The 23,765-nt window shown below is 48.5% G+C and overlaps 3 protein-coding genes across 3 annotated transcripts; 1 reads left to right on the top strand and 2 right to left on the bottom strand.

Annotated features, from left to right (window-relative positions):
• The first annotated feature begins 1,714 nt into the window (after nt 1-1,714).
• Nucleotides 1,715-3,542, top strand: LOC117580286 (odorant receptor 67b). Its single transcript, XM_034266762.1, has 9 exons — nt 1,715-1,851; nt 1,911-2,010; nt 2,071-2,209; nt 2,267-2,458; nt 2,519-2,623; nt 2,685-2,853; nt 2,915-3,020; nt 3,080-3,337; nt 3,404-3,542. The coding sequence occupies exons 1-9, from the start codon at nt 1,715-1,717 to the stop codon at nt 3,458-3,460; spliced, it is 1,263 nt and encodes a 420-aa protein (XP_034122653.1). The 3' UTR covers nt 3,461-3,542.
• On the bottom strand, nt 3,472-12,792 carry LOC117580284 (laminin subunit gamma-1). Its single transcript, XM_034266757.1, has 10 exons — nt 12,693-12,792; nt 9,716-10,117; nt 9,444-9,571; nt 9,255-9,382; nt 8,576-9,190; nt 7,730-8,141; nt 5,083-7,671; nt 4,689-5,025; nt 4,322-4,622; nt 3,472-4,249 (listed from the first exon to the last, which is right to left on the bottom strand). The coding sequence occupies exons 2-10, from the start codon at nt 9,905-9,907 to the stop codon at nt 4,038-4,040; spliced, it is 4,914 nt and encodes a 1,637-aa protein (XP_034122648.1). The 5' UTR covers nt 9,908-10,117; nt 12,693-12,792; the 3' UTR covers nt 3,472-4,037.
• A 1,144-nt stretch (nt 12,793-13,936) lies between these two features.
• LOC117580518 lies at nt 13,937-23,346 on the bottom strand. Its single transcript, XM_034267111.1, has 18 exons — nt 23,215-23,346; nt 23,116-23,156; nt 22,740-23,045; nt 22,418-22,545; nt 21,961-22,065; nt 21,553-21,741; nt 21,366-21,496; nt 21,198-21,308; nt 20,498-20,592; nt 20,330-20,426; nt 20,176-20,268; nt 19,946-20,101; nt 17,977-19,879; nt 16,592-16,696; nt 16,345-16,526; nt 16,111-16,287; nt 15,732-16,054; nt 13,937-15,672 (listed from the first exon to the last, which is right to left on the bottom strand). Exons 1-18 carry the CDS (start codon nt 23,268-23,270, stop codon nt 14,075-14,077), a joined length of 5,796 nt encoding a protein of 1,931 aa, XP_034123002.1. The 5' UTR covers nt 23,271-23,346; the 3' UTR covers nt 13,937-14,074.
• Between the last annotated feature and the right edge of the window lie 419 nt (nt 23,347-23,765).

Here is a 23,765-nt window from a genome sequence, read left to right as displayed (position 1 = left end):
CGTCTGCGATTTCGTTGGCTTGATTGATGATAGCCATTGGGTGTTTGCCAAACAATGCCAAATCTATAAGTTGACAAGACAATTATTTTGTAGTTCGGGGCGTTTCCTATTCCAAATTGGTTACAATCATTTTAAGAAAATTGAGACATCTATCTATGTGGTATCTAGCAACAGAAACAACGTTCAAGTTGGCTTCATGTTTAAGTTGGAATCTTACATTTAATTTATTCATTTATTTTATTAATAATTTTTTACATTTAATTATTGTGAATTATTTTACAGAATTATATATGTGCAGGGCATCGCTTAATACTCCTAGGAGCTGCTAAATTGTACAATTTTAAAATGTTTTATTTTATTTACATACTTATACTTTTTTGTATATTCATAAAATATAAATTTATTATTTTTAATATAAATTTAAATACTTATCCCTACTATTTGTATCATTAATTTAAGCTCTTATATGCGTTATCCCATCTCAATTTCAAATAATTGTGCGCGGAACTTTACCATTTTTGCCACGTATGGCATCTCAATTTGAGTCACACTTGTGTGCGTGTGAACCGGTTGGATAAAAAACCCGCCAAGGCATCGCAACCTTTCGTATGTTCTAAATATACCACGCCACATCACGGTCGTATAAGACTCGTGCGGAAGATGTATCGTAAGTACATAAGTTGTACAAATTTATAAAGTTAGATGTGGCGAGGATGAAGCAGAATGTTGCGCATTTAGCAAACGCAAGAAATGTTGCCAGGAATGTTGCGAATTATGTAAATGCACAAATGTTGCAAATAAGTTAAATATGGTTCGAAAAAAGGATTTTACGAGTAATTATTAAAAAATGATTGCAGACAGTAAGGCTGAGTCGAGAATATCATGTAAAAATGTGTATCGTATGTACATAAGTTTTTCAAGTGCTAGGAAGGAATTCTTTGTAGCTCGTATATGCATGACACGACTCGCTAGTCGTCTGTGTATCTGAGATACAGCGTGGAGAAAATAATAGTAAATATATTCATTTTTCCGCAGCCAATAATATCTTAGTACATATCAAAATCAGGGGCATCAGATCATCGATCATTATTTATCTCAGCTGGCAGTGGAAAGAAAAATCATGCTTACGTCCTTAATGTCACTCAGATTTCTTATGGGGAACTGCCCACAGGCTTACTGGGTACTTGGCTTGGTTGATACATGATCTTTTTCTTTTAATTTGGATTATTGACTTCTTACTGTGCGTTTTGCCGTGTTGTTCTTGAAATGTTTGGCTGAAAACGAATCTAAGAGTTACCTGCAACATCAAAAAATTATCTTTTCTTAGCGATAATAAATAAAAAGGTGTACAATGAGCGACCAATCTTATTATTTTCTATACCCATAAATCTGTCTTCGATGCTCTACACACAGACTGTAGGGAGTTTTCCACTCATAGAAGCTTGACTTTCTTCGATTTTGGGTTTTTCGGCTTTGTGTACGTCCTTCTATGCACCTTCGATGAGTTCTAAATTTTTAATGGCTCTCAGGCCACGCCCATCCAATTTCCATAATTATTTGTGCACAATGACCATAACATTACAAATAGCAAAGTGTCCCTCGTCTAGCCATATAATTTCGGGGGCCACACTAATTGAGAGCCGAAAGACTGCGAATGCCATAAAAGTTAAACGCAACCCATTGGGCCCAATCAGTTTTGGAATTATCCTTAGAAATGCAGGACCCACTGGATCAGGAGCTGGATCGCATGGACAAACTGCCCAAGCGGGGCTTGTACTGGGTGGAGTTCAGCGCCTATGCTCTGGGCATCAATATAGCGCCGCGAAAGCGTAGCTCCACGCACTGTCAACTGTGAGTTTTCTATAAATTCGAATTTTCTGATAGTTTTCCACGCATTTTCCTTGATCTAGTGTGCGCATTGTGGTCTTGCTGATTAATTTGAGCATCATCTATAGCCTGGTGGCGTTTATTATGGCCAATTACCAGGTGTCCTTTGAGACCTACGTTGAGGTTTGTGGCTTGTGCGGTCTACCACTTGATTGGATATGATATATTTTGATTTTCTTCAAGGCTGTGCTGCTCACCTTTCAACTTAGTGTGGGTGTGGTCAAAATGTTGCACTTTCAAAACATGTTGGAGGCCTCTGTACAACTGGTGCACTCCACGGAGACGGGACAGGTGCTCAGATCCTTGGGTCTCTTCGATTTGGGTATGAAACTGCAGCACAAACAGCCAAACAAAAAATTTCTGATGAATATTTGCTTAGATTTGCCTCGAAAAAAGGAACTTCTTGCCTCATTGAGCGCAATTTTGCTTGACAATTGGCTGATCATTGATCGGCAGGTTATGTTCTTCTTCAAGATTGTCACCATGCCAGTGCTCTACTACACAATGCGTCCGTATTTTCAGTACATTTTTGATTGTTACATTGTACGGGATACATGTGAAATGACGCTGAGTAAGTGGCAGACAGAGTCTTGCCTCAGCTCTCCTGGCTTTCACCCACTTTTCTTTATAGCCTATCCCGCCATTGTGCCCTTTGTGCAGCTTGGCAAGTACGAATTTCCCTCCTATGTGATACGTTTCTTTCTGCTGCAAAGTGGTCCTTATTGGTGCTTTTTTGGTGGGTAAACGGACGAAGCTGCTTATTCGAATCTAACACTAATTGGTTTTCCCCCTGTCAGCTGTTTTTGGCTTCAATAGCTTGTTTGTGGTGCTCACCAGATACGAATCGGGTTTGATTAAGGTCTTACGATATTTGGTGCAGAACTCCACGTCGAATAGCTTGGTGCCAAAGCACCTAAGGGTTAAGTATTTGCAGTGTTGTGTACGACTCTTTGCTAGGATTGCAAAGTAAGTGGAGGATTCCCTCTCATGACAGAGGATGTCTTAGCTAATTCCATTTCCTCTGCAGTCATCACAATCAGATAGAAAATCTCTTCAAGTACATAATCCTCGTGCAGTGTTCGGTCAGCAGTGTGCTCATTTGCATGCTGCTCTACAAAATTAGCACCGTGTTGGTGGGTTCCTCGAAAGTTAACTTCACTCCACCAACTAATGTTGCATCTGCTTGATTTAGGAAGTAGGTTGGGTCTGGATGGGCATGATTATGGTGTACTTTGTAACGATTACTCTGGAGATCAGCCTCTACAATGTGAGTGCACAGAAGGTGGAGACACAGAGCGAGTTGCTCTTTTATGACTGGTACAACTGCAACTGGTACAATGAGTCGCGGGATTTCAAATTTCTCATCAAAATGATGCTACTCTTCACGCGACGCACATTTGTGCTGAGTGTTGGCGGATTTACCAATCTCTCGCACAAGTTTTTGGTGCAGGTAATGCTTCAGAATTAATAAATAATTTTTTGAGAATTTAAATCACGTTCCCCTTTGCCCTGCCAGGTGTTTCGTTTGAGTGGAAATTTCTTCTTGCTATTGCGCAATATGAACAACAAATAAGTAAAGTTTGGTTTTGGCTTTTTTTTTGGTTTTTATACAAAATTACAACGTTGCAAAAGTTATATATTTTGAAGAGTGTGGGAAATGTTTAGACAACTTATACACAAAGATACGTGGTAATTGCAAATTGGCACATTAAACATTAAACGTAGATGACAAATGTGTATTAATATATAGGGTATACAGAATAGATTTCAGATTGGTTTAACTGATTGGAGCTACAAGGATTACAATTTTCTCATTCGTATTTGTTTCTGTGCTTTTGTTCTTTTGTTTTTCTCTTTTTTAATATATAATACAGTCCATACAGCTGGCAGTTGTTTTCTCGACAGTGGGCATCATCATTCGATTGCATTATAATATATGGCATGATGCGTTAAAGCTTAACGTGTTGGGTTTAGTTGATCTCTTTGTGGGGGAAAACCTAAATACAAAATATTTCGGCTAAGGCACTAAAATTACATAATTTCATTCAACGGCTACGTTCTACATTCGTAAATCTGATTTGTTCTCGTCTCGTTTCTTAGGGTTAATTGAAGTAGTTTTTATTTTGGGGTGGTAGGTGGGACGTCCACGTCTATGGCTCCAAACGATTGCGACTAAAGCACTTGTTGGGCAGTGCCTTCGATATTTGTCCAATATTGTCGACCTCCTTCATCAGCTCCTTAAGCTCGGAGCCGTACTTGTCAATCAGATTCTTCTGTATGGTGCGCTGCTCCCGATACTTTTCAATGCGTCCCGTCAGGTTTACGCGATTGATTTCACCCTCGACAATGGTTAAACGATTTTCTGATGGTTAGAGGATACATTAAATTAGTTAACTGATATTTTAGTGGCTGAAACATGTGTCGGGGGACCTACCCAACTTATCCAAATCCGCTGTATTAATGTCCTTTAGGTTCTCCAACTCATCCTTGATGGCTGTCAGCTCAGCATTGGCCTTCTCGATCTGCTTCTGTGCCTCTTGTGTATCGGCCTTGGCCTGGCCCACCTTTCGCTTGGCATCATCCACCAGGTTGTCGTCTTTGGTGGAGCTCTCCTCCAGCTTGAATATGTCCATTTCGGTGAGCTTCACCCGATGGTTCAGCTGATCGGCCTCATCGCGTAAATTCCTGGCAGCCACCTTCGTCTCGTTGGCCTTGCGGCGTATCAGCTCGGCATCCTGTCGAGGGAAATGGAAATTTTAAACTGAATTCGGGACAACAGAGAGAGGGCTGAGATCGCTTACCTTTGAGGCCTGCTCTGCATATTTATTCTGCGCCTCCTGTGCATTCTTCTTGGCCTCGTTGGCATTCCTGTTGGCTCCATCAAGAGCCTCAGCCGCCTGACTGATCAGACTCTCAGCGTTCTGTATCTCCTGCTCGATGTTTGGCACTGTTTGCAGCGCCTGTGCAGCACTTTCGGATGAGCGCTGAACGTCCGATTGGAAGCCAGCGAGCGTGTTGTACGTGTTGTTCGCCTCCTTCAGTGTGTTGTCGCCCTGCTCCACGGCCTTGGTGGCCTTGTCATGAGCGGCCTTGGCACGTTCCAGCAGCTCAATGTCGTCCTGTTTTTGCTTGTCAGCGCTGTGGGGGGACAGGGACTAATGAGAAAATGTTGTGAGGTAATGTAATGTCACCTACCGCTCCAGCAGAACCTCCGCCAGGGTGCGTTCCTCATTAAAGTCGGCAAAGACCTCGCCGTTGCTGTTGGACAGCTCGTTGATCTGCTTGAGCAGCATATCGGCGCGTTCGTTGGCCTCCACAGCATCCTGTTTCAGCTGATTGATGTCAATGTCCGGCTGGGTCTGTCGGTTTACATCGTTGAAGAGTGTGAGAGCCGTGTCGTAGACCTCGTTGGCCTTGCGCAGCGCCTGCTTGGAGGTTTGTGCGACGGCGCCTAGCGACTGCTTCACTTGATCCAGTTCGAGGCGCACTTCGGAGCGTAGCTCCACGCTGATCTTCTGCTGCAGATCGATGGCATTCTTGGCCAAAAGGTGAGCCTTCTCCACGGCATCCATGGCATCCTTGGCGTTCTTCAGATCGAATTGCGCCTCCGACTCCAGTTTGTCGGCGAGGGCACGAGCCTCGCGTGATATGTCCGATATTTGCTGCGACTGTTGGCCAAATTCCACGGACTTGTCCTTGGCCTTGGCCAATGCCTGGGTGCCCTCATCGTTGAGCAGATCGAGCGCCTGCTGCAGCTCCCGATTTGCATTCTCCGTAATACCATCCAGGATGGTGTAGTTTTTGCGGGCCTTGTCTATCTCCACATTGGCGTCCTCCTGCAGCTTGTCTGCGCTCTGCAGATGCTCCCGCACGCTGTTCAGCCGCTTGTGCAGATCATCGATGACCTCGGCATAGGTCTGACCGCCCTCGCCGACATTGTCGCGTGCATCCTGCGAGAGCAGAGCCACCTTCTCCTGCACGGCACGCAGCTTGGCCTCAAACTCCTCGTCATTGGTCACCGGGGTGCGTGCAATCTCGTCCAGGGTGGAGCTGAGATTGGCCAGCTTGGCGCGATGCAGATTGGCGGCATCCTGCACGAGATTGTAGCAGTCCGGACAGTCGATGCAGCCGCGATGGCGATCGTACTTGTTCTCCTTGCAGCGATCACAGCGGCGTCCCTCCACATTGTCGTTGCATGGACACTGTCCGCTCTGGTCGCACTGGAAGCCCTTGGAGCCGCTCTCGTCGCACTCGCACGGCTTGCAGCCCTCCGAGGAGAAGCCGTAGAAGTAATTGGCACACTGATCGCAGCGCAGTCCGACGACACCCGGCTTGCAGTGGCACTGGCCCGAGTAGCGATCGCAGGTGGAGTTGAAGCTGCCCACGGGATCGCACAGGCAGTTCTCGCATCCATTCCCAGATCTTATGTTGAAGTACCCCGGCTGGCACTCGCCACAGTCGCGTCCGATGACATTGGGCTTGCACTGGCACTGTCCCGTGACTTGGTCGCAGCGGGAAATGCTTTGCTCGTCCTGTTCTGTGCCGGCGTCGTAGCAGCTGCAGCGGTCGCACTTGCCGTGGGGCAGGGACAGGGGATCGCCAAAGTGTCCGGGCAGGCACTGGTCGCAGTGCTCACCTGCCGTATTGTGGATACACTTGAGACACTCGCCGGTGGTGCGGTTGCAGTTGCCCACCGCATTGGGATCCACGTTGCCGTTGCAGTCGCAGCCCGTGCAGGTCTGCACGCTGCCCAGCAGGCCGGTTGGGTCGCCAAAGAAGCCATCACTGCACTGCTCGCAGCGGGAGCCAAAGTAGCCCACAGGACACTCTGTGCAGATGACGGTGTCGCCGTTTATCTGCAGGCAGGCGCCATCATTGGGGCAGGGGCAGCGCTTGCAGTCGTAGGGCGTGCCGCCGAGGGCGATGCCGTAGAAGCCCTTGGCGCACTGATCGCAGTTGTCGCCGTAGGTGTTGTGCTGGCAGATGCAGCGGCCCGTCTCCGAGTCGCAGATGTCCGCGTGGCCGTGGCAGTCGCAGGGGATGCATGGCATGAAGGGTCCACCGCGGGCCGGACTGTGCCTGTAGCCAGGAGCGCAGGACTCGCAGAATTGTCCGAGGTAACCCTCGGGGCAGGTGCACTGTTCGATCCAGGTGGCCGGCTGTCCGGCAGCGCCACGATGCGCCGTATGCAGCTCCACATCGTCGAGTATGGCTTCGCCTTGGACGGAGTACGTGGCGCGGATCTTGATGGCCGTCAGATTGGACAGGATGGAGAGGAAGCCGCGTGCCGACTGACTCGGCTGCCACTGGTAGTCATGATGCTCGTGCAGACGGAACGTGTACTCCTTCACATTCTGGTCGGGTATGCCATTGCCCTGCGCGAATATTGGCAGCGAAATCTTGCTGCCGGCACCCTCTAGGATGACATCATTGGCGCTGGTACTGGGCCCCACTTGACCCACCAGCTGCAGCTTGAACTTGAGGTCGCGATTGTAGGAGGCGCGTTGATCCCCCAAAAAGCGATCGGGCGCTTGGAAGTAGACAAATTCATTGCCCTGGGCCGTGGTGCCGATGCTGCGACTGTACTGATTGTACTTGATGTCCACTTCGCGTCGGTTCAGATCGATGGCTGTCCAGCGTTCCTTGAACTTGTTGAAATTGGAGGCCACAGAGACGATGGAGTAGCCGGGCGCCGTCTGGCATTCGGATGTGTGGCCATAGCAGAAGCAGGGTGTGCAGCCAAAGCGATTGATTTTGTCCAGATTGAAGAAGCCAGGCTTGCACCTAAAAGAAGGAACATTAGATGGGGGAGACTGTGAGGATTGTGGCTTTGTTTTCTTACTCATTGCAACGCCTGCCCTCGACATTCTCCTTGCAGAAACAAATGCCACTCTCTGCATCGCAGGCGGGTGTGTTCTCATGGGAGCCACGACCATCACAGCCACACGGCTGACAACCATGCGGTCCGAACTGGTAGTAGTTGTTGTCGCAGCGATCGCACTTGTCGCCTGTGACGCCCGGCTTGCACTGGCACTTGCCCTGGCTATTGCACTGCAGCGAACGGGAGCCCACGGAGTCGCAGCCACAGTTGACACAGTAGCCATCCTCGCGCATATAAAAGTTCTCCTTGCAGCGCTCACAGTTGGCACCATCGCGATTCTCGCGACAATCCAGGCAGTGGCCGCCGTGGCCGGTCTGATTGAAGAGATGAGCATCGAAGAAGCACTTGTCCGCCAGTCCATTGCAGTTGCAAGCTGTGAAAGGGTAAACGAAAGAAACATCAAGGAAGGTTCTTCCTAGTAGCTGTTGATCGTTTTTATACAGTTAATCAGATACCAAAGGGCTGGCCCCGTTCCAATCAGATTGGTTTGCAGGCTGTAATCACGGGACCAGGCCTGAGCCTGCACGGGGGACACCAGCGGATGGAGCAGCACCGCAGACAACCAAAGCAGCAACATGACTGATGCGTTTGATGGATTGGAAGTCTACTGTCTGATGAATAGGAGTTGCAGCTAACGGAAAAGTAGTTTTTCCTTATAAAGAAAGCCTCAACGAGGGTGACAGTGGGGCTGCAGTAAGGCAACCTGTTTGCGGCGCATTCACTGAGCTAAATGTGTCTCCTATTCTGCAACATATTCCCCACCACTCCGGTCACTCTTCCACCCATTTCTTACAGTGTATTTCCTACCTTTGCACTCGTTAACTTCCGATGAGGTGGCCCTCTTCCATTTGACGTCATTGTACAGCGGCAGACAGCGATCGCAGTCGGGTCCATCGGTGTTGTGGCGACACTCGCAGACCAGCGTCCGTTCGCCGTGCATGCCCGTGCTTGCCACACACTTGCTGGCGTGTCCGTTGCACTTGCAACGTGCGCCCACGGCTATGTCACTGATGGCATAGAAGTAGGACTTGAGCACCTGCGGATCGCCGAACAACTCGTCACCGAAAGTGTTGAGACGATCCAGCGTGATGCGAATGTCGGTGGCGGTGACCCAGTCCTGCAGCTCCAAGCTGCGCTCAAAGTTGATGCCACTGGGACGACCCTCGAGCGTGGAGAAGGCAATCTCGCCGTCGCGGAGCGGGGAAATGTCACTGTACTCGCTGGTGCAGAGTGCATGAGCCTCGCCCTCGCCCTTGCGTATGGCACGGGAGTCGGGCAGGTAGTAGGTGTCCCGGCACGTGGCGCTGTAGTACTGGTAGGGAATCCAGGCACCAGTCTCCGAGGTGCGCTTGTAGATGGTGAAGGATTCGGGCCGCGGTGAGCGGAACAGAATGCGCACGTAGGTGATGTCATAGGATTTTCCTGAAGGAAAAAGGGGAATTTTCTGGGACTATCTGTATGGTCGGGGAAGCTGTTTTCTACTCACTTAAATGCAGCGTCAGATTCACATAATTGGGATGCTGTATGCCCTCGAACATGGTCTCCGATTGCCACCAGGATGGATTCTGTGGATCATGCAAGTCCGTCAGAAATGAGGGATTGTGATCTTCGTATCTGCAAGGTAAAAATAATTATTTATTTAATGGATTCCCTGCTTTATCTGTCCACAACTCACCTGCAAAATTCGCAATTCTTGTGATTCGGATTCTGTATGCAAAAGTGTGTGTCGCTCTGCTCGCCGCAGGTGTTGGTCGATTCGAATTGCAGTTGGTATGCGGCATTGATGAACTCGGGCAGGCATTTCTACAAAAGAGAATAAATTAACGAATGAATGAATGAACATTCCCCTTAATTGCTCAATTAATTTGTATCTTTTTGCCCCGAATTTCTAATTTATTTCAATTGGTTTGCTGGACAAACAAATGTTTCGCTCCCGCCCGCACTTACCTGCGGTCTGCCATAGGGATCGTAGCACTCCAGTGCCGGCATAAATGTCGTCGCACGCAGCTCGTGTCCGGCGGAGTTAATGGTCGTGCGTTGGGCGCCCAATGCCTGGGGGGTACAGCAGGAGAGTAGAACGCCGGCGAGCAGCAAGCGCGCTGTGGAGGAGGAGCCGCAGCTCCACCTGCTGCGCTTCATGGTGGGTTTTCGTTGGGTTTGGACCTGGCCTTTGGCTTGGATTCTACACTCTCTTGGGTTGGCAGTATATTTTGGGGGTAAAAGTGATCGATTTGGCGTGTGTTCTGGTTGGGTTTATCCTTCTTCCACAGCTCAATTCATAACTGAAGTTGGTTCGTTGTTCCTTTTCACTACTGCTGGAGGATATTGATGAGCGACTTCCGTCAGATGCTGGAAAATGCATGGGATTGTGAGTCAACTAATATCAAATCTGGCCTGGCCACATGTGTGCCACATATTGGATGGAAGACCAAATGCTGCCGGCCGCTGGTTTTCATATTTTTAATTAGTTCGTCGGGCAAACGGCAACGAAATGGCTCGAAAAATAAACTTTGTTCACGCAATGAGACGCGTCTGGCCCCCGGCCTTCCCAGTAGTACATACATTTTGGGTAAACAAAGGGGGGAAAAACATACACAAAAAAAAACCAAAAAGCAAAAACTGCAAACGAAAATTTCAAACAAAATGCCAGCCGCAAGCAGAGAGACAGAGACAGAGACATATAAATAAACTCAAAGATATGTGACTGGAAATGAGACTCTGAACAATTCTGTGCCTCATGTTTGCTTCCTATAATGTACCAGCAGTCTCCCTCCCCTCTCCGCACACTATTTGCGCTATTTGGGAACTCTTGAATAATTATATCCGATGATTTCATTCACTCCAGTCCAGTCATTCACATGCACTTTGCTGTGCCATTTAATAATGAGTTGAGCCTCAAGATGTTTGCTGCATGTGCTGGATGCATTCTCAAACACCGCACAAGGCTAGATTCATTTAAGCAGAGCTTAGATCTTTATGTATGAATTCAGTTAGACGGTTCGGTTAGGCTGTGCCACTAATTAGCAAATATTTGCCTGGCGATGATATCACTCGTAGCGCAACATCCTCTGACATGGCAAGTTTTTGCCCTGCGAAAAGATCTTTTTGTGTTGTTCGCCTTCTGGTGAACAAGAAAATTCCAGTTATCGTGGGTAAGATTCGGAATGTGAGAGTTGCAAGCTGATACCATCACGAGGAGTACGAAGAAGATTCCTCTGCAATGTCTTTAGGAGGAGTTCTTTAATAATTTAAAATTTCATTAAATTAAATTCCTGGAAGTTCACGCTGCTCTCCATTTCATGTCTCGTTCTATTCCAAGGCTGCTAATATTTATGCCCCACTGCAGAGGTTTGTCTGTATGTTTCTCGATTGTTTGCACAAATTTGTCTTCGTTTTTTCTTGTCTTTTATCAATGGGCACACAATTAATTTCCACTGAGGCGTAACACAGTTACAGTTTCAGATTCCGATTCGTTGTTTCGTTTCTTGTACAAAATTTGAGTTGTTTTTTGGTTTTTTTTTTTGGCTTATCAGCAGCGTCACTGGGGTCACAAGAACGGCTTCGTTTCGGCAGCACAGTCAAATCTTTTTCTGGTTTCTCGGTGTTGTGTTGTCAGGCTGGGGGCTGCCTCTCCAGAGACTCTCCCTCCCGATTTCAGGCCTCTGGAAACCCTTTGCGCGAGTTCAGCTGAGGCCAACATACCAGCCAGCCAGCAGCAGCACCACACTGATAGTATTACCCGAGTATGTGCACACAATAAGCATGAACAGATCTTTATGTAGTATGTATATAGACTCGTATGAACATCCGCTCCATTCAGATTTCATTTGTGGCAGCGGGAGTGGGGCAGCCGACTGTATGGGGACGCGGGCGATACGCGCACACGAGTTCGAGTTCCTTTTGCGATAAGAATTTGGGGCTACGAACTAGCCCGTCGCCGCCTAGTGTGTGATATCAGACTCTATATAAAGACGACTTGGCTTTGGGAGCCACAGATCCGAAACGAAACGATCTGCTGCCCCAGCCCTGCCCTGCCTGCTGTGGCGTTTGAAACTGCGTTTTTGTTTGCACCTTTTGGCCTGTATCTTTATTGCAGCATTTGTTTTTATCCACTGGTTCACTACACACACACACACAGGAACACTCACAGACACGTACACAGCAGGTAGAGCAAAGGGAAAACAGAAAAGAAACCACTCAAAAAAGAGCACTCCCGACCGAAAGGCACTCAAGATACTTTTTCCGAACTCCGAACCGCGTTTCTCGTATCTCACAGATGCACAGAGCGCTGCAACTGGCCCGTTGTTATTTTCGTTTATTTATCGGCTATTTTTGTGGTAGATACATTTTCTGTTTCGGTTTCTTGTTTTTTTTCGGTGTTTTTAGGTAGTCCACGGAACACATGTTGGCCGCTCCTGCCTTTGCCCGACACTTTTTGGGAGATCTTCCTCCAAAATATTATTTATAGGACTTTTGTTGCAGGGGTTAAGTTATTTCCATTCCGTTTTCAGTGTAAGCCTGTGCACACTTTTCAGCATATTTGAATTTTTCTACGGACTCTTTTCTGCCTTTTCACTTTTCTGCTGACTGTTGGTCGTCGCCTCGCACACTCTACTCCACTCCACTCCACTCGATCGTATTATGTTCCCTACCACATTGTAGTTGTTTCCATTCGTGTAATTGTATCAGCACATCGAAGGCAAGAACCTTTCGAGTAAACACTTTGTCATATGGGCCACAAGTTACAAGATACTTTTTTTATCTAGAGGGGGTTATCTGGGGTTCCTGGTCGAAAAAAACAGTGACCCAAGAAAACTTGAGACTCCTCCGCAACACACACAATCACAGCCACAGCCACAGCCACAAGTACAAGTACAATGGAGTGGGGCTCCAGAGCACACACCCGAGATCACCGAACACTTACTCGTCGTCGCTCGGGAGAGAGACAGGCAACAACCGCAACGCTCAACGGATTTACGAGGAATGCGACGACGATCGCACGATCGCAACTCTCAGTCGAGTGAAACTCTGTGCGGAGCAGAGCAGTGAGCAGAACAGAGCTGTGCGTTTGTAGCTCTCTTTTGCTCAGAGATCTTTCTGGACAACAGTTTCGTAGTACTCGACTCGCACTTCAATTGCGCTCTCCATTAATATACCTCCATTTAATTTGTTAAATATTTTAGCAGTGCTTTTCTTATAAGAATTATCTCTACATAGATTTCGGTAATTGCTAGGAAGCTGTGTGCTCTCTGCTCTACTTTCTGCCTAGTTTTGTAGTTTTTGGAGCTAGCAGGTTATCGCTCGGGGGCAGCTGATAAGTGGGTTTATTGTACGACAAACGTCGCCCCGCACTTTCGGTTTCATTGAAGAACTTAGATGCTGCTTAGATAGGCTTCGAATGAAATTCAGATGCTCAAACAAATAATCTTTTGATGATATTTTCAAATACATTTTTAAATACATTTTATATAGATTTTTATGTACTGAAATAGCAAGCGGAACTATCATTTATTAATAGCTAATCTAAGCTGTTCATTTTTGAAAACGTTTCGTTAAACATTTGCTGAGGTGTGGGCATACTTTTATATGCAGGGCTTACAGCCATATTTATTTTAGAATTACATTAATTAGTTGTTAAAATTGAAGTTTTAATAACTAATAACTTTAGATTTTGTTAATTTTTGGACACACTTTTGTGGGCAAAGGCTAATGCATTATATATTTGAAAGGTACATTAATTACTAGTTGTTAATATTTAAGTTCAGTTTCGTATTAAACGTAATACAAATTTCATTCAAGTTCTAAATTCAAATTCATATAATTTTACACTGGCGCCGTTGAAGCCTGCGTACGTTTTTGGAACTATAAGTAAAATAAGCTTTGCGGAGCTTTCAAGCTTCTCGAGAAACGTTTGCCCACACTGTGCTTGGAGCGCACAATTTCAAATTACAACCAGCTGCTGTTTTAGCGTTTTCCCAGCAACTCCCTGCTAATTCCCACATCTGAAAAACATTTTTATCAATAAACTCGAATTACGTGCCACAAATTTAGTGTTTATTTGAATTTTTCATAGGAATATTAAACTATTTAATGATTCAATGAATTAAAATTTCATTGCATTGTTTTTTGTAAGTCAGTTAAAGAAGATCAAGATACAAGATTCAAGATTCAAGCTAAATTGTGAGTGGATAGAATGAGAGAGAGAGAGAGAGAGAGAGAGACAGTGTGGGAAGAATACTAATTCCTTCGTTTTAGAAGACAATCTGGCGTAAAAGGCACTTCCTGCAGGATGACAAGCAAATCCCTTTATTTATGCTGTTCCTCGTCATCGTCAATGTTAATCTTGATTATGTTGACCGTGGGCCCTGGCAGACCATTCTGCGGCGGCACTGGAGCCTCCACAATGCACTCATCGCTGCCGGTGGTGCTGATGGTGATGGTGGGGATGTTGTCCGACCAAACGGAGCTCTGCGAGTCCTGGCGCATGGTGCGTCGTCGATGGGAGGCGCTGCGGTTGGGGAATGTGATGGGACCGTGCATATCCAGTTCCTCCAAGTCATCCATGGTGGCCGTTGGGGCCGACGCACCCGCTGGTGGCTTGGGCGGCCGCGAATGTGGACGACTGGACGCTGAGGAGCTGCAGCTGCCAAATTGCAGCGGTGCACTGGGCGTCGGGGATTCCGGTTCCGGTGTGGGTGGCATCTCGAGGGCCGTGGCGCTGGAGTTGCTCGACAATACTGACGGCGGTGGGGGCGGTGTGTAGGCCAAATATGTGGGCGTGGTGGGGCCCGGCGACTCATCGGAGCCCTGCTCCACATCGTCCTTCTTGAGGTTGACTGCCTCACGCACCAGGGCGAGCAGTGAGCCAATTTTCTTGCGTCCCTGTCGCGACAGCACCGACAACTGCCGCTGATGATGGCCCTGACTGGGCGTGGGGGAGGGCAGATTCGGGGGCTCCTCCCCGTCAGCTGATAGCGCGCTGTGAAGGTGCTCCGAGGCGGGCAAATCTGTGAGTCCACTCGTCCCCCCCTTGCTCATCTCCACGCTTCGCTCATCGAACTTGAACACTTCGGGCTCTGGCCGGCCAGAAACCGCATTATTTGACTTGCTTTTGTGCTTGCGAAACTTGAACTTTCCCAGGCCAATAGCCTCGAGGCCGCTGCCCATTCCGCCTCCCCCGCCACTCTCCTTGGGCGATGGCAAGGGTTTATCTTCGAGCTCCTGCGGGGGCTTCTTCTCGTCAACGATGTGAAATTTGCTCTTGGCCAGCGGAGGCGTTACGGGTGTGCACTGGATCTCTGGCTCTGTCGTGGGTGTCTGCGGCTCTGGTGTCTCGTCCTGCTGGTCCTCCTGTCCCTGCTGCTTGTGGCGACGCAGCAAACTGGCGCGACGTTCGCTGACAATCCTTGAATTTCTATCCGGATCATGTTCATTGTCCTTGGGCGACTCATAGGGCGGAGGCTGCTGCGCCTGCTGCTGCTTGTGCCTGGGCTCCTTTTTCTCCTTCTCCTTCTCCTTCGTGCTGCTGCCCCTATCCCGACGCTCGTGTTTCTCCACTTTAAAACGGCTCTTGGGATGCTGTTCCTTCACAGGAAAGTTGCCACCCGCCGCCCCAGAGCTGCTGGGCGCTCCGATTCCCCCTCCATTGGCAGCCACAATGGAGCTGGCACGGGCCCGTTCCTGCTTGGCAATCTGCACAATGTCCACCAGCGAGGGCTTCCGAGTGCGACGAATCTGTTGCAGTCGCGACAGGCCGAATCGCTTGTCCTTGGCCTCCTCATCGTGGGGCAGCGAGTCCTGGTGCTCAGTGTCCGTATCGTCATCGTCGCGTCGCACAAACGAGTCCTCGTCCGAGGTGGCCGAACCCTTGCGCAGCGCCTTCTTCATGATGCGTGAGATGAGCTCTGCAAAATGATTTGCAAGTTGAGATTGGGGCATATATCCCGTTTGGGGGGACACTCACCTTTCCTCGCCTGATTCTTGTACTCCTCCGTATCGAAATCTGGCTGCTGAGTGGGTGTGACTGGAGAGGATGCCTCGAGCACCTTGCGCCAGCGATTTGTCAACGTTGTGGCTGTGGGTTCCGCCTGCTTCACCTCCGGCACCTTGAAGATCTTCTTGCGCTCCTCCTCGCGCTCCTTTTGCAGCTGCGTACGCAGATCCTGATTGGCCTCGCGCAACGCACCCGTCAGCGACACCAGATAGTAGATGATGAGGATGAGCAGCAGCAGCAGCGGAATCACAGTGCTCGATGAGGTTAGGTAGTCCAGCGGTTCGTGGAGTTGTCTGTAAGGCAAAAGATTCATTTGTTGCACCATTTGGTGGCAGTTTCAATCACTCACTTGGGCAGCGCATTCCGTGTGGTGTTGGTAATAAACTCTGCAATGCGATTGTACTCCGAGAAGGGTCCACAGTGCCAGGAGGGTCGCAGCCAGACAATGGCATAGCCCACGGGCAGCACGCAAAGGAAGAGCATTGTCAGCAGCAGCGATAGATAGAAATTGTTTGACTTTGAGGCTCTACAAGAAGACAAAATCTTGGATTAGCAGCCCATTAACCCACTTAACGGCACTCACTTAAACACCACCTCGTGCGGCACATTGCAGGTGAGCACGATCCAGGAGCGAAAGTACATCATAATCATCAGCTTGACCAGGTTGATGAGCACCAGGCCCGGCGAGAAGAATATGCCCATCCACACTTGGCCCTGGTTATTAATCAATGTCAGGATGTTCTCGGCTATCTTGAAGTCGCCATACTGCCTCCCAAAACAAAGCCGCACATTAGTCATAGTCGCAGTCAGCATGCCTGCCTCGCACTCACCTGTGGAAAGGTCTTCTCCATGTCCCAGCACCAGTTTTGATTGACGTAACGCACAAACAGTGCACGCAAAAAGTCTATGCAGAGCGGCGCCACAATGGACATTAGCTGTGGATGAGCAAAAGGTTGGGGTTTAAAACGATTTTATACTCGAGACTCGAGGACATTTTAAAGCTTTTAAGACACATGTAAGAGTGTCGTGTCCCTGTCCCGATTCCTGGCGCTGCATCCTTTGTCTTGTAGTTTATGTCTTGCCGAACTATCCAACATAATCCCAGTTCTCCCCCTCCAATAAATTTTGTTGCCGCTGTTCATGCACAAGCACGTGACCCGCAAAGTCGAATCGAAAACCAACCAAAAATGGAGCACCGAAGCGCACTCAATTTCCCTCTCCTCCACCTCCTTGGCGAGCCTTTTTGTTATGCGTAAAGCATAAATGCGTTTAAGTCCTGCCTCTACCTCCTTTAACTTGCTTAATTTATGTGCTTAAATCGTTTAATAGAGATTATGTACGCCATGTCGGGCTGCATAATCAAATTGGGCATCGGATCAGACCCATTTCTGTTGTCTCAACCTTGACCCAGGGTCCAAGGCAGTTTACACGAATGTCGGACAAATGTTAAGTATGAAATAAAATGGGTAAAAGTAAGCCCCTGGATTGAGTTCCCCAATGGCCAAGAGTCTAGTTCAGATAACATCGCCATCGATGGGGTAACTTTGAAAACTTTACCAATTCCGTTGGAATTTGTTTACGATTAGACTTAAAGTTGAGCGAATGGGGATGCCAATCGACACTTGAGACTCCCAGACTTGCCCTACGATGGGGCCAAAGTTCACAATTCTGCTTATGGCTTATGTAAATTTTCGATTGCGAATTGCACAGCGCCTAGGGGGCGGAAGGCGACTGCCAGCTGCGTTTTGTATCAATGGAAAATAAGACTCCCAAGAGCGATTATGATGATAAAATACTTTTCGCTTTGTGCTTCCTTTGGTACATATTTTTTCCACCATTCACAGTTTCGCTTTGGCCCTTTTAAGTCAAGTGGATTTTTGGGCTTGGTTTGGGTTTTTTTTCTAGATTTGATTTTGGCCCGGAAAACAAATTTTGCGTTAAATTTTCCGGATAATTTAGCTAAACGGGATTTCACGCTCAAAATGCACAAGAGAATTTCCCTTGCGTTGGTGTGTGGTGCTCCCTTGTGTACACAGCTACAGATACTCTCCCCTGCCCCCCCTTTGGGTTCAATCATATTTTAGGCTAAATAGATTTTGATACAGAAAGAGAGTTCCCGAGAGTCTGGGCGTGCGGGATATTGATAGCTCCTTCTGGGCTGATAAATTCACTTTTAAACTGTGGCTTTTTCTCTCTCTCTCTCTTTTGTACTCACCCCGTCGAAAACGATGACCTTTGATAGCTCCTGCCCGAGGGATGTCTCCCAGCACATGGTCGTCAAGTTGGTTTGGATTTGCTTAATCGCCAGCTGCACCTCCCGCAGCCGCTTCATCTTACGCTCCAGCGGCGTTAGCTTCACTGTGGAGAGATGTTTGCTGTCGCTGCTTTGGGTGGTGCTTTCCAGCCCATCGGTGGTGCTGCCGACACCGAATATGTCATCCTCTGGTCCCTTGGGACACACTGTAATCACACAGAGCTCGAGGTACTCGCTATCCTCGTCATAGTAGACGGTGCTGCCAATCTCCGCCACATTCCCGTATCCTATATAGTACGGGGTCTTGCCATAGCGATCTGTGTAGGAGTAATTATCCTCTGTGGTGGTGCTACTGCTGCTGGTGGTGCTCTCTGGACTGCTTGACTCCGTGCCAAACTCTGTGGTTGATGTGTAATCCTCGCTGGTACTGGAGCTGCTCTCCACGGTTGTGGTTCTGTACCATCCGCGTGTTCTTCTCGTTGTCGTGGTGGGTGTGGCTCTGGTGGTGGTTCTTTTTCTGTTTCTCAACTGATTTATGAGATCGTTCCACTCCGCTTCGGTGAGTATCCGCTTGGTGGGTTTGCTGCTGGCTGTGGTGCTCGTCCTCGGCGGTCTATAAGGCGGTGGTCTGTAGACGGGAAAGCGATTTGGCGGCGTATTGCCCGACTCTGTGGTGGATGCCGACTGTCTGCCCGTATATCCATTCGACTCATTTCGATGTCTTCGACTGTATTTGCTTGTACGCCACACAGGTGGCTCCCCCACGGCTCTTTTCGTGCGACTTTTCTGTGACTTTTCCTCTACCTCATCGAATTGTTCCAAGATCTGTGCCAGCGGATCATCCCCCTGTTGTGTTGTGTCCCCTTGCTCTGTGTCCTCGTAGTCATCAGGCGATACTGACGGCGGCTCTTCCGAGTAATCTGTGTAGCTGGAGAAGTTGTCAGTGTCCGGCGCCACTGTGGAGGCTGAGGCCAGAGGCTCATCGCTGCCGTAGTCGTAGACATCTTCGTCGTCCTTGTCCGTGGTGTAGTAGAGTGGCTCCTCCTGTTCGTCTTCTTTTTTGGGTGGTGCTAAGGTGGTGGTGGTTGTTGATGTTGTGTTTGGCTTTGAAGTTGTTGAAACTTTGGTTGTAGTTGTCGTTGCCTTTGTGCTGACAGTCGTGGGCGCTTGTGTTGTGGTAGCTGCTTCAGTGGTGCTTGTCGAAGGCGTCACAGTGGTGGTCCAAGTTGTCGTGGTGCTCGGCTGTGTGCTTAGAGTGGTAGCTGCCGTGGTTACCGTTGTCCAGGGTGAAGTAGTAGTGGTTGTAGTTGGCTCCGTGGTGCGAATTGTTGGTAGAGTAGTGGGCAGAGTAGTAGGCACAGTCGTGGGCAAAGTAGTTGGCAGAGTCGTGGGCAATGTAGTCGCCAATCTGGTGGTTGGCACCACTGTTGGTGTCGTCAGATTAAGCAACATCAATGTGGTGGCCAAATTCTTTGCACTGATGATGGTTCGTATGGGCTTTGAGCATTTAAAAGTCATATTATAGCACTTGATGCGCTGCACTCCAGTGGCTAGCAGCGCCGCAGCAGCAGCAGCTGTGGTGGAGTAGAGCCCATCGGTGGTGCTGCTGCCACCATCCTCGCCCCAGGCCGCGGTCGATGTCGATGATTCGTCAAACAGTCCCTCCGATGTGCTGTCACTGTAGAGGGACGTCGTGGGCGTCATGGCACGCAGCGCCTCAATGGAACTTAGCAGATGCTGCAGCTCCATGGTGTTGGTTTCATTCTCCAGCTTGAACTGCTGCAGCGGCTTCTCCTTGCTGTTGATCTTGTAGATGAAGGAGAACATCAGCGAGTACAGATTCAGCATGTTGAGAATCATAATTCTGCGGGGAAATAGACAAAGGATGAGGCAACTGCCAGGAGGATGTTTTAGTTCGCTGTTTTCCCACCTTGCCAGCTGCAATCTCAGCTGCTGCCTTGGGTGCCAGTTCTCAAACAAACCCAAAGCCTCAAATATCATTGGCAGAAAGAAGGAGAGCAGCGTCATGGTCACGTTCACAGCATTTCGACTCAGCCAATTGTCATGTTTGGCCAAATCCTCAGAGCTGCAAAGGGGAAAAGGTAAAGGCAAAAATCAGTGGCGGCTACCGCCATTGGCTGCTCCCTTTTCCACACTTACTAATTAACCAGCATCACCACCGTGGCACCCGAGAGACCCAGCAGTCCCATTATCAATATATTGACCAGAATTCTTTGCAGGATTACACGCCAGCTGAAAGGGCGAGATTGCACATTGATTATTGCCCAACGTCTGTCTTTAATTTGTGACTCACTTGCGATTATCCTTCTTCTTTTCGGCCTCCTCCAGCAGTGCTTCCTTGAAGCCAACAACCACGGATGCAATACGATTATGCGCCGTCTCCGCGTGTCCTGTGGGAGATAGAAAGTGGCCCCAAAAGTTGCAAAAGTTGCTGTAACTGCAGCTCAGCTGTGGCTCTTACCAATCATAAAGTCCCAGCCGGTGAAGAGCTTCCACGAGAAGACGCACTCATCATCCTTCGAGGAAAGTTTCGAGTTGCGCGAGTTCTCAGCCATTCTGTGGGGTGGGAGAGAAAAGTTTAACCCGCTTACAAGTCATAATTTGTGCACGAAATCCTGACAAAACCCAAGCCCCAAATTCCATTTCCAGTTATCCTAATGCCGCATAAACATACGCACAATTCACGCACTCTGAGCACGTGCCACGACAAGTGGCAAGGTCAGTGGCGGACGGCCCCTGTTGACATTGCTACTTTGTTCAATTACGAAATCAGCATAATGCCGACAAAGCCATTAAAGGCGAGCAGCCAGCAGCCAACCGAATGGCCTGGGAGCAGGCCAATGGTCAAAATGGCGCTTTGCCCGTTTCACTTTCGTTTCCGTTTCCGCCGTTACACAGTCAAGCACGTGTCTGGGGCATAGTCAACACCACCACCCCCACCGTGTGCGTGCGTAACTCATAAATGGTCAATTCTTTTATATGTTTTACCACAAAAGTTTCTTTGGTCCGGGCAGACACGCCCGTGCCAAGATTTTTGTATTATTTAATCAGCGCTTCAGTTTTTGTGTTTAATTAATTAACGAGCCGCCGTCTGACATTTGGCTTCGGTGATCAGCGAATTAATGAAGTGTTTGCCCGAGGAACCCCATTCCCTTACTCACTTTCTCAGCGTGGCCACAAAGCTGTAGATGTACACCATGACGGCGGTGAGGAAATAGGCTAAGGGCAGCTTATAGCCGGAAACGCTAATGCCGGAAGTGCTTGAGTAGTAGCTAAAGAGAGGTAGAGACAGGAGTAGAGTAGAGCGGAGGTTTAGTCCATAAACTTACCCATAAAACATAGGTGAATACTTGAGGAAACCCTCAAATTCCCAGAATGTAAAGAGATTTCCAGCGACTTTTTTTTCAGCGTCTGTCATGCGTTTTCGGGGATCCGTTTCGCCGTGTTTTGTGGCAAAGTACTGCGGGAGAGACACAATAAATAAAGGGGGAGAGGAACACCCAAGGGTCAACCTACCTCTGGTCCAATAACAAATGCCACCAGCGGTATGGCTATCATAATATTGACCCACATCAGCCAGCGCAGAAATGTAAAGTAGGAGGCGACGCCAGAGCCAAAATGCGATTCGATTTCCTTGATGCGCAGCTCCCAGGGTATGAGAACGGTTAGGAAGCTGGTGGTCTCCCGCTTCCAGTGTCGCCAGCGCTGCAGCAAAAGGGGGGAAAGGGAGTTCGTATTTTAATTGCATTTCAAGTGAATGCCAAGCCACATAACTCTGTGAATTATGCGACTGTTGGAGGGGATTTATTGAATGTCCTGCCAGTGCCGGAAAGTGGTCCCATAAATTGTGTAAACATAAATATTCTGCACACTGCACTGAAATTTTGCTACTGGTTTGAGGGGGAGAAGGGAAAAATCACTTACTGCCGCCATTAAAATTTTAAACCTCGCCCACAAGTCTCGGGTGCTGCGTGACATGGCGAAACGCTCCTGAAGCGCGCCCTCGTGGCGTGCCACATATGTTTTGGCCTGTCAACACATGCACAAAGGGGGGTGGTGGTGGGGGGGGTCGCCACATCCAAGTCCAAACATCATTAAAAATGCCAGGGCGAAGCCACAAGACGGGGAAGAAAGAAACGTTGAAGAAAGATAAGAAGAAGGAGGAGCAGGAGGGTTAGGGTTTGGTGTGAATGAAATCGAAAAGTTTGCTAAAGGATTTTGATGAGTGGAGTGTTCAAAAGGCCGGGAGGAGTATGAGCAGGGCGGGTCGTAACATTTTCAACGACCTGACAAGCAGCGTGAAAACGAACGCGCCCAGTTTTGTGGCCACTACTCCCACCCCTACACTGCCCACTCTTCCCACTGTCTTGGGCCTACCCACCTGCCGCACCAGCTTGAGCTTCTTGCGGATGGGCCATGGCTGTAATTTCACCGACTGTATAACCTCCTTGTGTAGGCGTATGTTCTCAAAGATTTGCTCTTGCGTGGACTCCTGATTGGTGCCCTCCTCTGTGAAGTAAAAACCAAAGCGAAATCACATTACACATACGCCAGAGTGGGCTGCGCTCGTGACGGGATTAAATGGCCGCACGTAGCCTGCTCGAAATTACAGAAAAGAGGCCCCCAGACGTTGATTAGCTGAGCCACTAGAGGCACGCTGGCGGCTGGCTCGTTAACTAAGGGAAATCTGGAGTGAGTCTTGCCTGAACTTGTCGTATAGACACTGGAGCGTCGCCGCTCCACACTATCCAGCACGTGATCCATGGGACTAGATGCTCGTCGCGAATTGCGACTGCCACGTTTTCCTCGATAGCCGCGCACACTGGCACGTCGCTGCATTATTGCCGATACGGATATTGAGTAGTCCTCGTCATCGTCAACATCGCCAGTGCCGCCATCTTCATACAGTTGTGGTGGAGGACGAGCACGAGGGGGGCACTGAACAATAAAGTGTGGTGGCTCGTGGTGGCTGCTCTCGGCGTCGCTGCTTTGATTCTGTGATTGGAAATCTGTGCGGGAATTGTATGGAGAACACAGGCTGAGAGGGAGAGAATGTGGAATGAAAGTTTTGTGCCGTACCGTTTAGCTCATACGATCTATTGTCCTCCTGCGATGCGGTTCTGTGTTTAATAATTGTGTGAGAAATGCAGGAGGCAATTTTCTCCGACTGCTACTCACCCCTTTCCGCGCTGTCCACGATAGAATTCCCGCTTCTCATCGGCGCTGCTCTGCATTTGCCAGCCACCTTTATGCAAGTCGCATGGCGGTGCCCAGGTGACAGACAATTGATGTGGCGATGTGACACCCGAGTTGTTCTGCGAATTTTTTGATTAACTTGCAAATTATTTGAATCACAATGAGTCACATTTAATACTCTCGTTAGTTAGTCACGGAGAAGGAGCTTCGAAATTGCTTAATAATTAATTTTGCACACTTTGGCATAAATTTTAAACTTTTCAAACTGCTTTGGCAAGTCTTAGTCTCAGTTTATGGGCAAAAGGAAAACTATTTAATTTGCCAGTTTTAAGTTCGTCCTTTGGCTGAAGCGCGTCGGAGGAGCCTTATGCGCAGACTGAACGGCTTAGAGCGCTGAGCAGGCCAGCAAGGCGCAAAAGACCAACATCCAAAAGGACAACGGACCTACACAAAGACACCTAAAGACACACACCCACAGAGACACACCAGCGAATGCTGAATTTTTTCTAATAATGAATGAATATGAATGAAGA

The sequence above is a fragment of the Drosophila guanche genome, unplaced genomic scaffold, assembly GCF_900245975.1.
Source record: "Drosophila guanche unplaced genomic scaffold, DGUA_6, whole genome shotgun sequence".
Lineage (NCBI taxonomy): Eukaryota > Metazoa > Arthropoda > Insecta > Diptera > Drosophilidae > Drosophila > Drosophila guanche.
The sequence above is the reverse complement of the archived record's forward strand: the minus strand, read 5'-3'. Positions and strand labels throughout refer to the sequence as shown.

What these genes read in the sequence shown, in the direction of transcription:
- LOC117580286 (XM_034266762.1), top strand. Translation starts at nt 1,715, where the DNA reads ATGCAGGACCCACTGGATCAGGAGCTGGATCGCATGGACAAACTGCCC. An exon ending in TACATGTGAAATGACGCTGA is followed by an intron (nt 2,459 to 2,518) that starts GTAAGTGGCAGA and finishes TTTTCTTTATAG; the next exon opens with CCTATCCCGCCATTGTGCCC. An exon ending in CTCTTTGCTAGGATTGCAAA is followed by an intron (nt 2,854 to 2,914) that starts GTAAGTGGAGGA and finishes TTTCCTCTGCAG; the next exon opens with TCATCACAATCAGATAGAAA.
- LOC117580284 (XM_034266757.1), bottom strand. Translation starts at nt 9,907, where the DNA reads ATGAAGCGCAGCAGGTGGAGCTGCGGCTCCTCCTCCACAGCGCGCTTG. An exon ending in GAGGGCAGGCGTTGCAATGA is followed by an intron (nt 7,672 to 7,729) that starts GTAAGAAAACAA and finishes TCCTTCTTTTAG; the next exon opens with GTGCAAGCCTGGCTTCTTCA. An exon ending in AGCGGATTTGGATAAGTTGG is followed by an intron (nt 4,250 to 4,321) that starts GTAGGTCCCCCG and finishes TCTAACCATCAG; the next exon opens with AAAATCGTTTAACCATTGTC.
- LOC117580518 (XM_034267111.1), bottom strand. Translation starts at nt 23,270, where the DNA reads ATGCAGAGCAGCGCCGATGAGAAGCGGGAATTCTATCGTGGACAGCGC. An exon ending in CGGCTGGGACTTTATGATTG is followed by an intron (nt 20,427 to 20,497) that starts GTAAGAGCCACA and finishes TATCTCCCACAG; the next exon opens with GACACGCGGAGACGGCGCAT. An exon ending in GTGGTGATGCTGGTTAATTA is followed by an intron (nt 20,102 to 20,175) that starts GTAAGTGTGGAA and finishes TCCCCTTTGCAG; the next exon opens with CTCTGAGGATTTGGCCAAAC.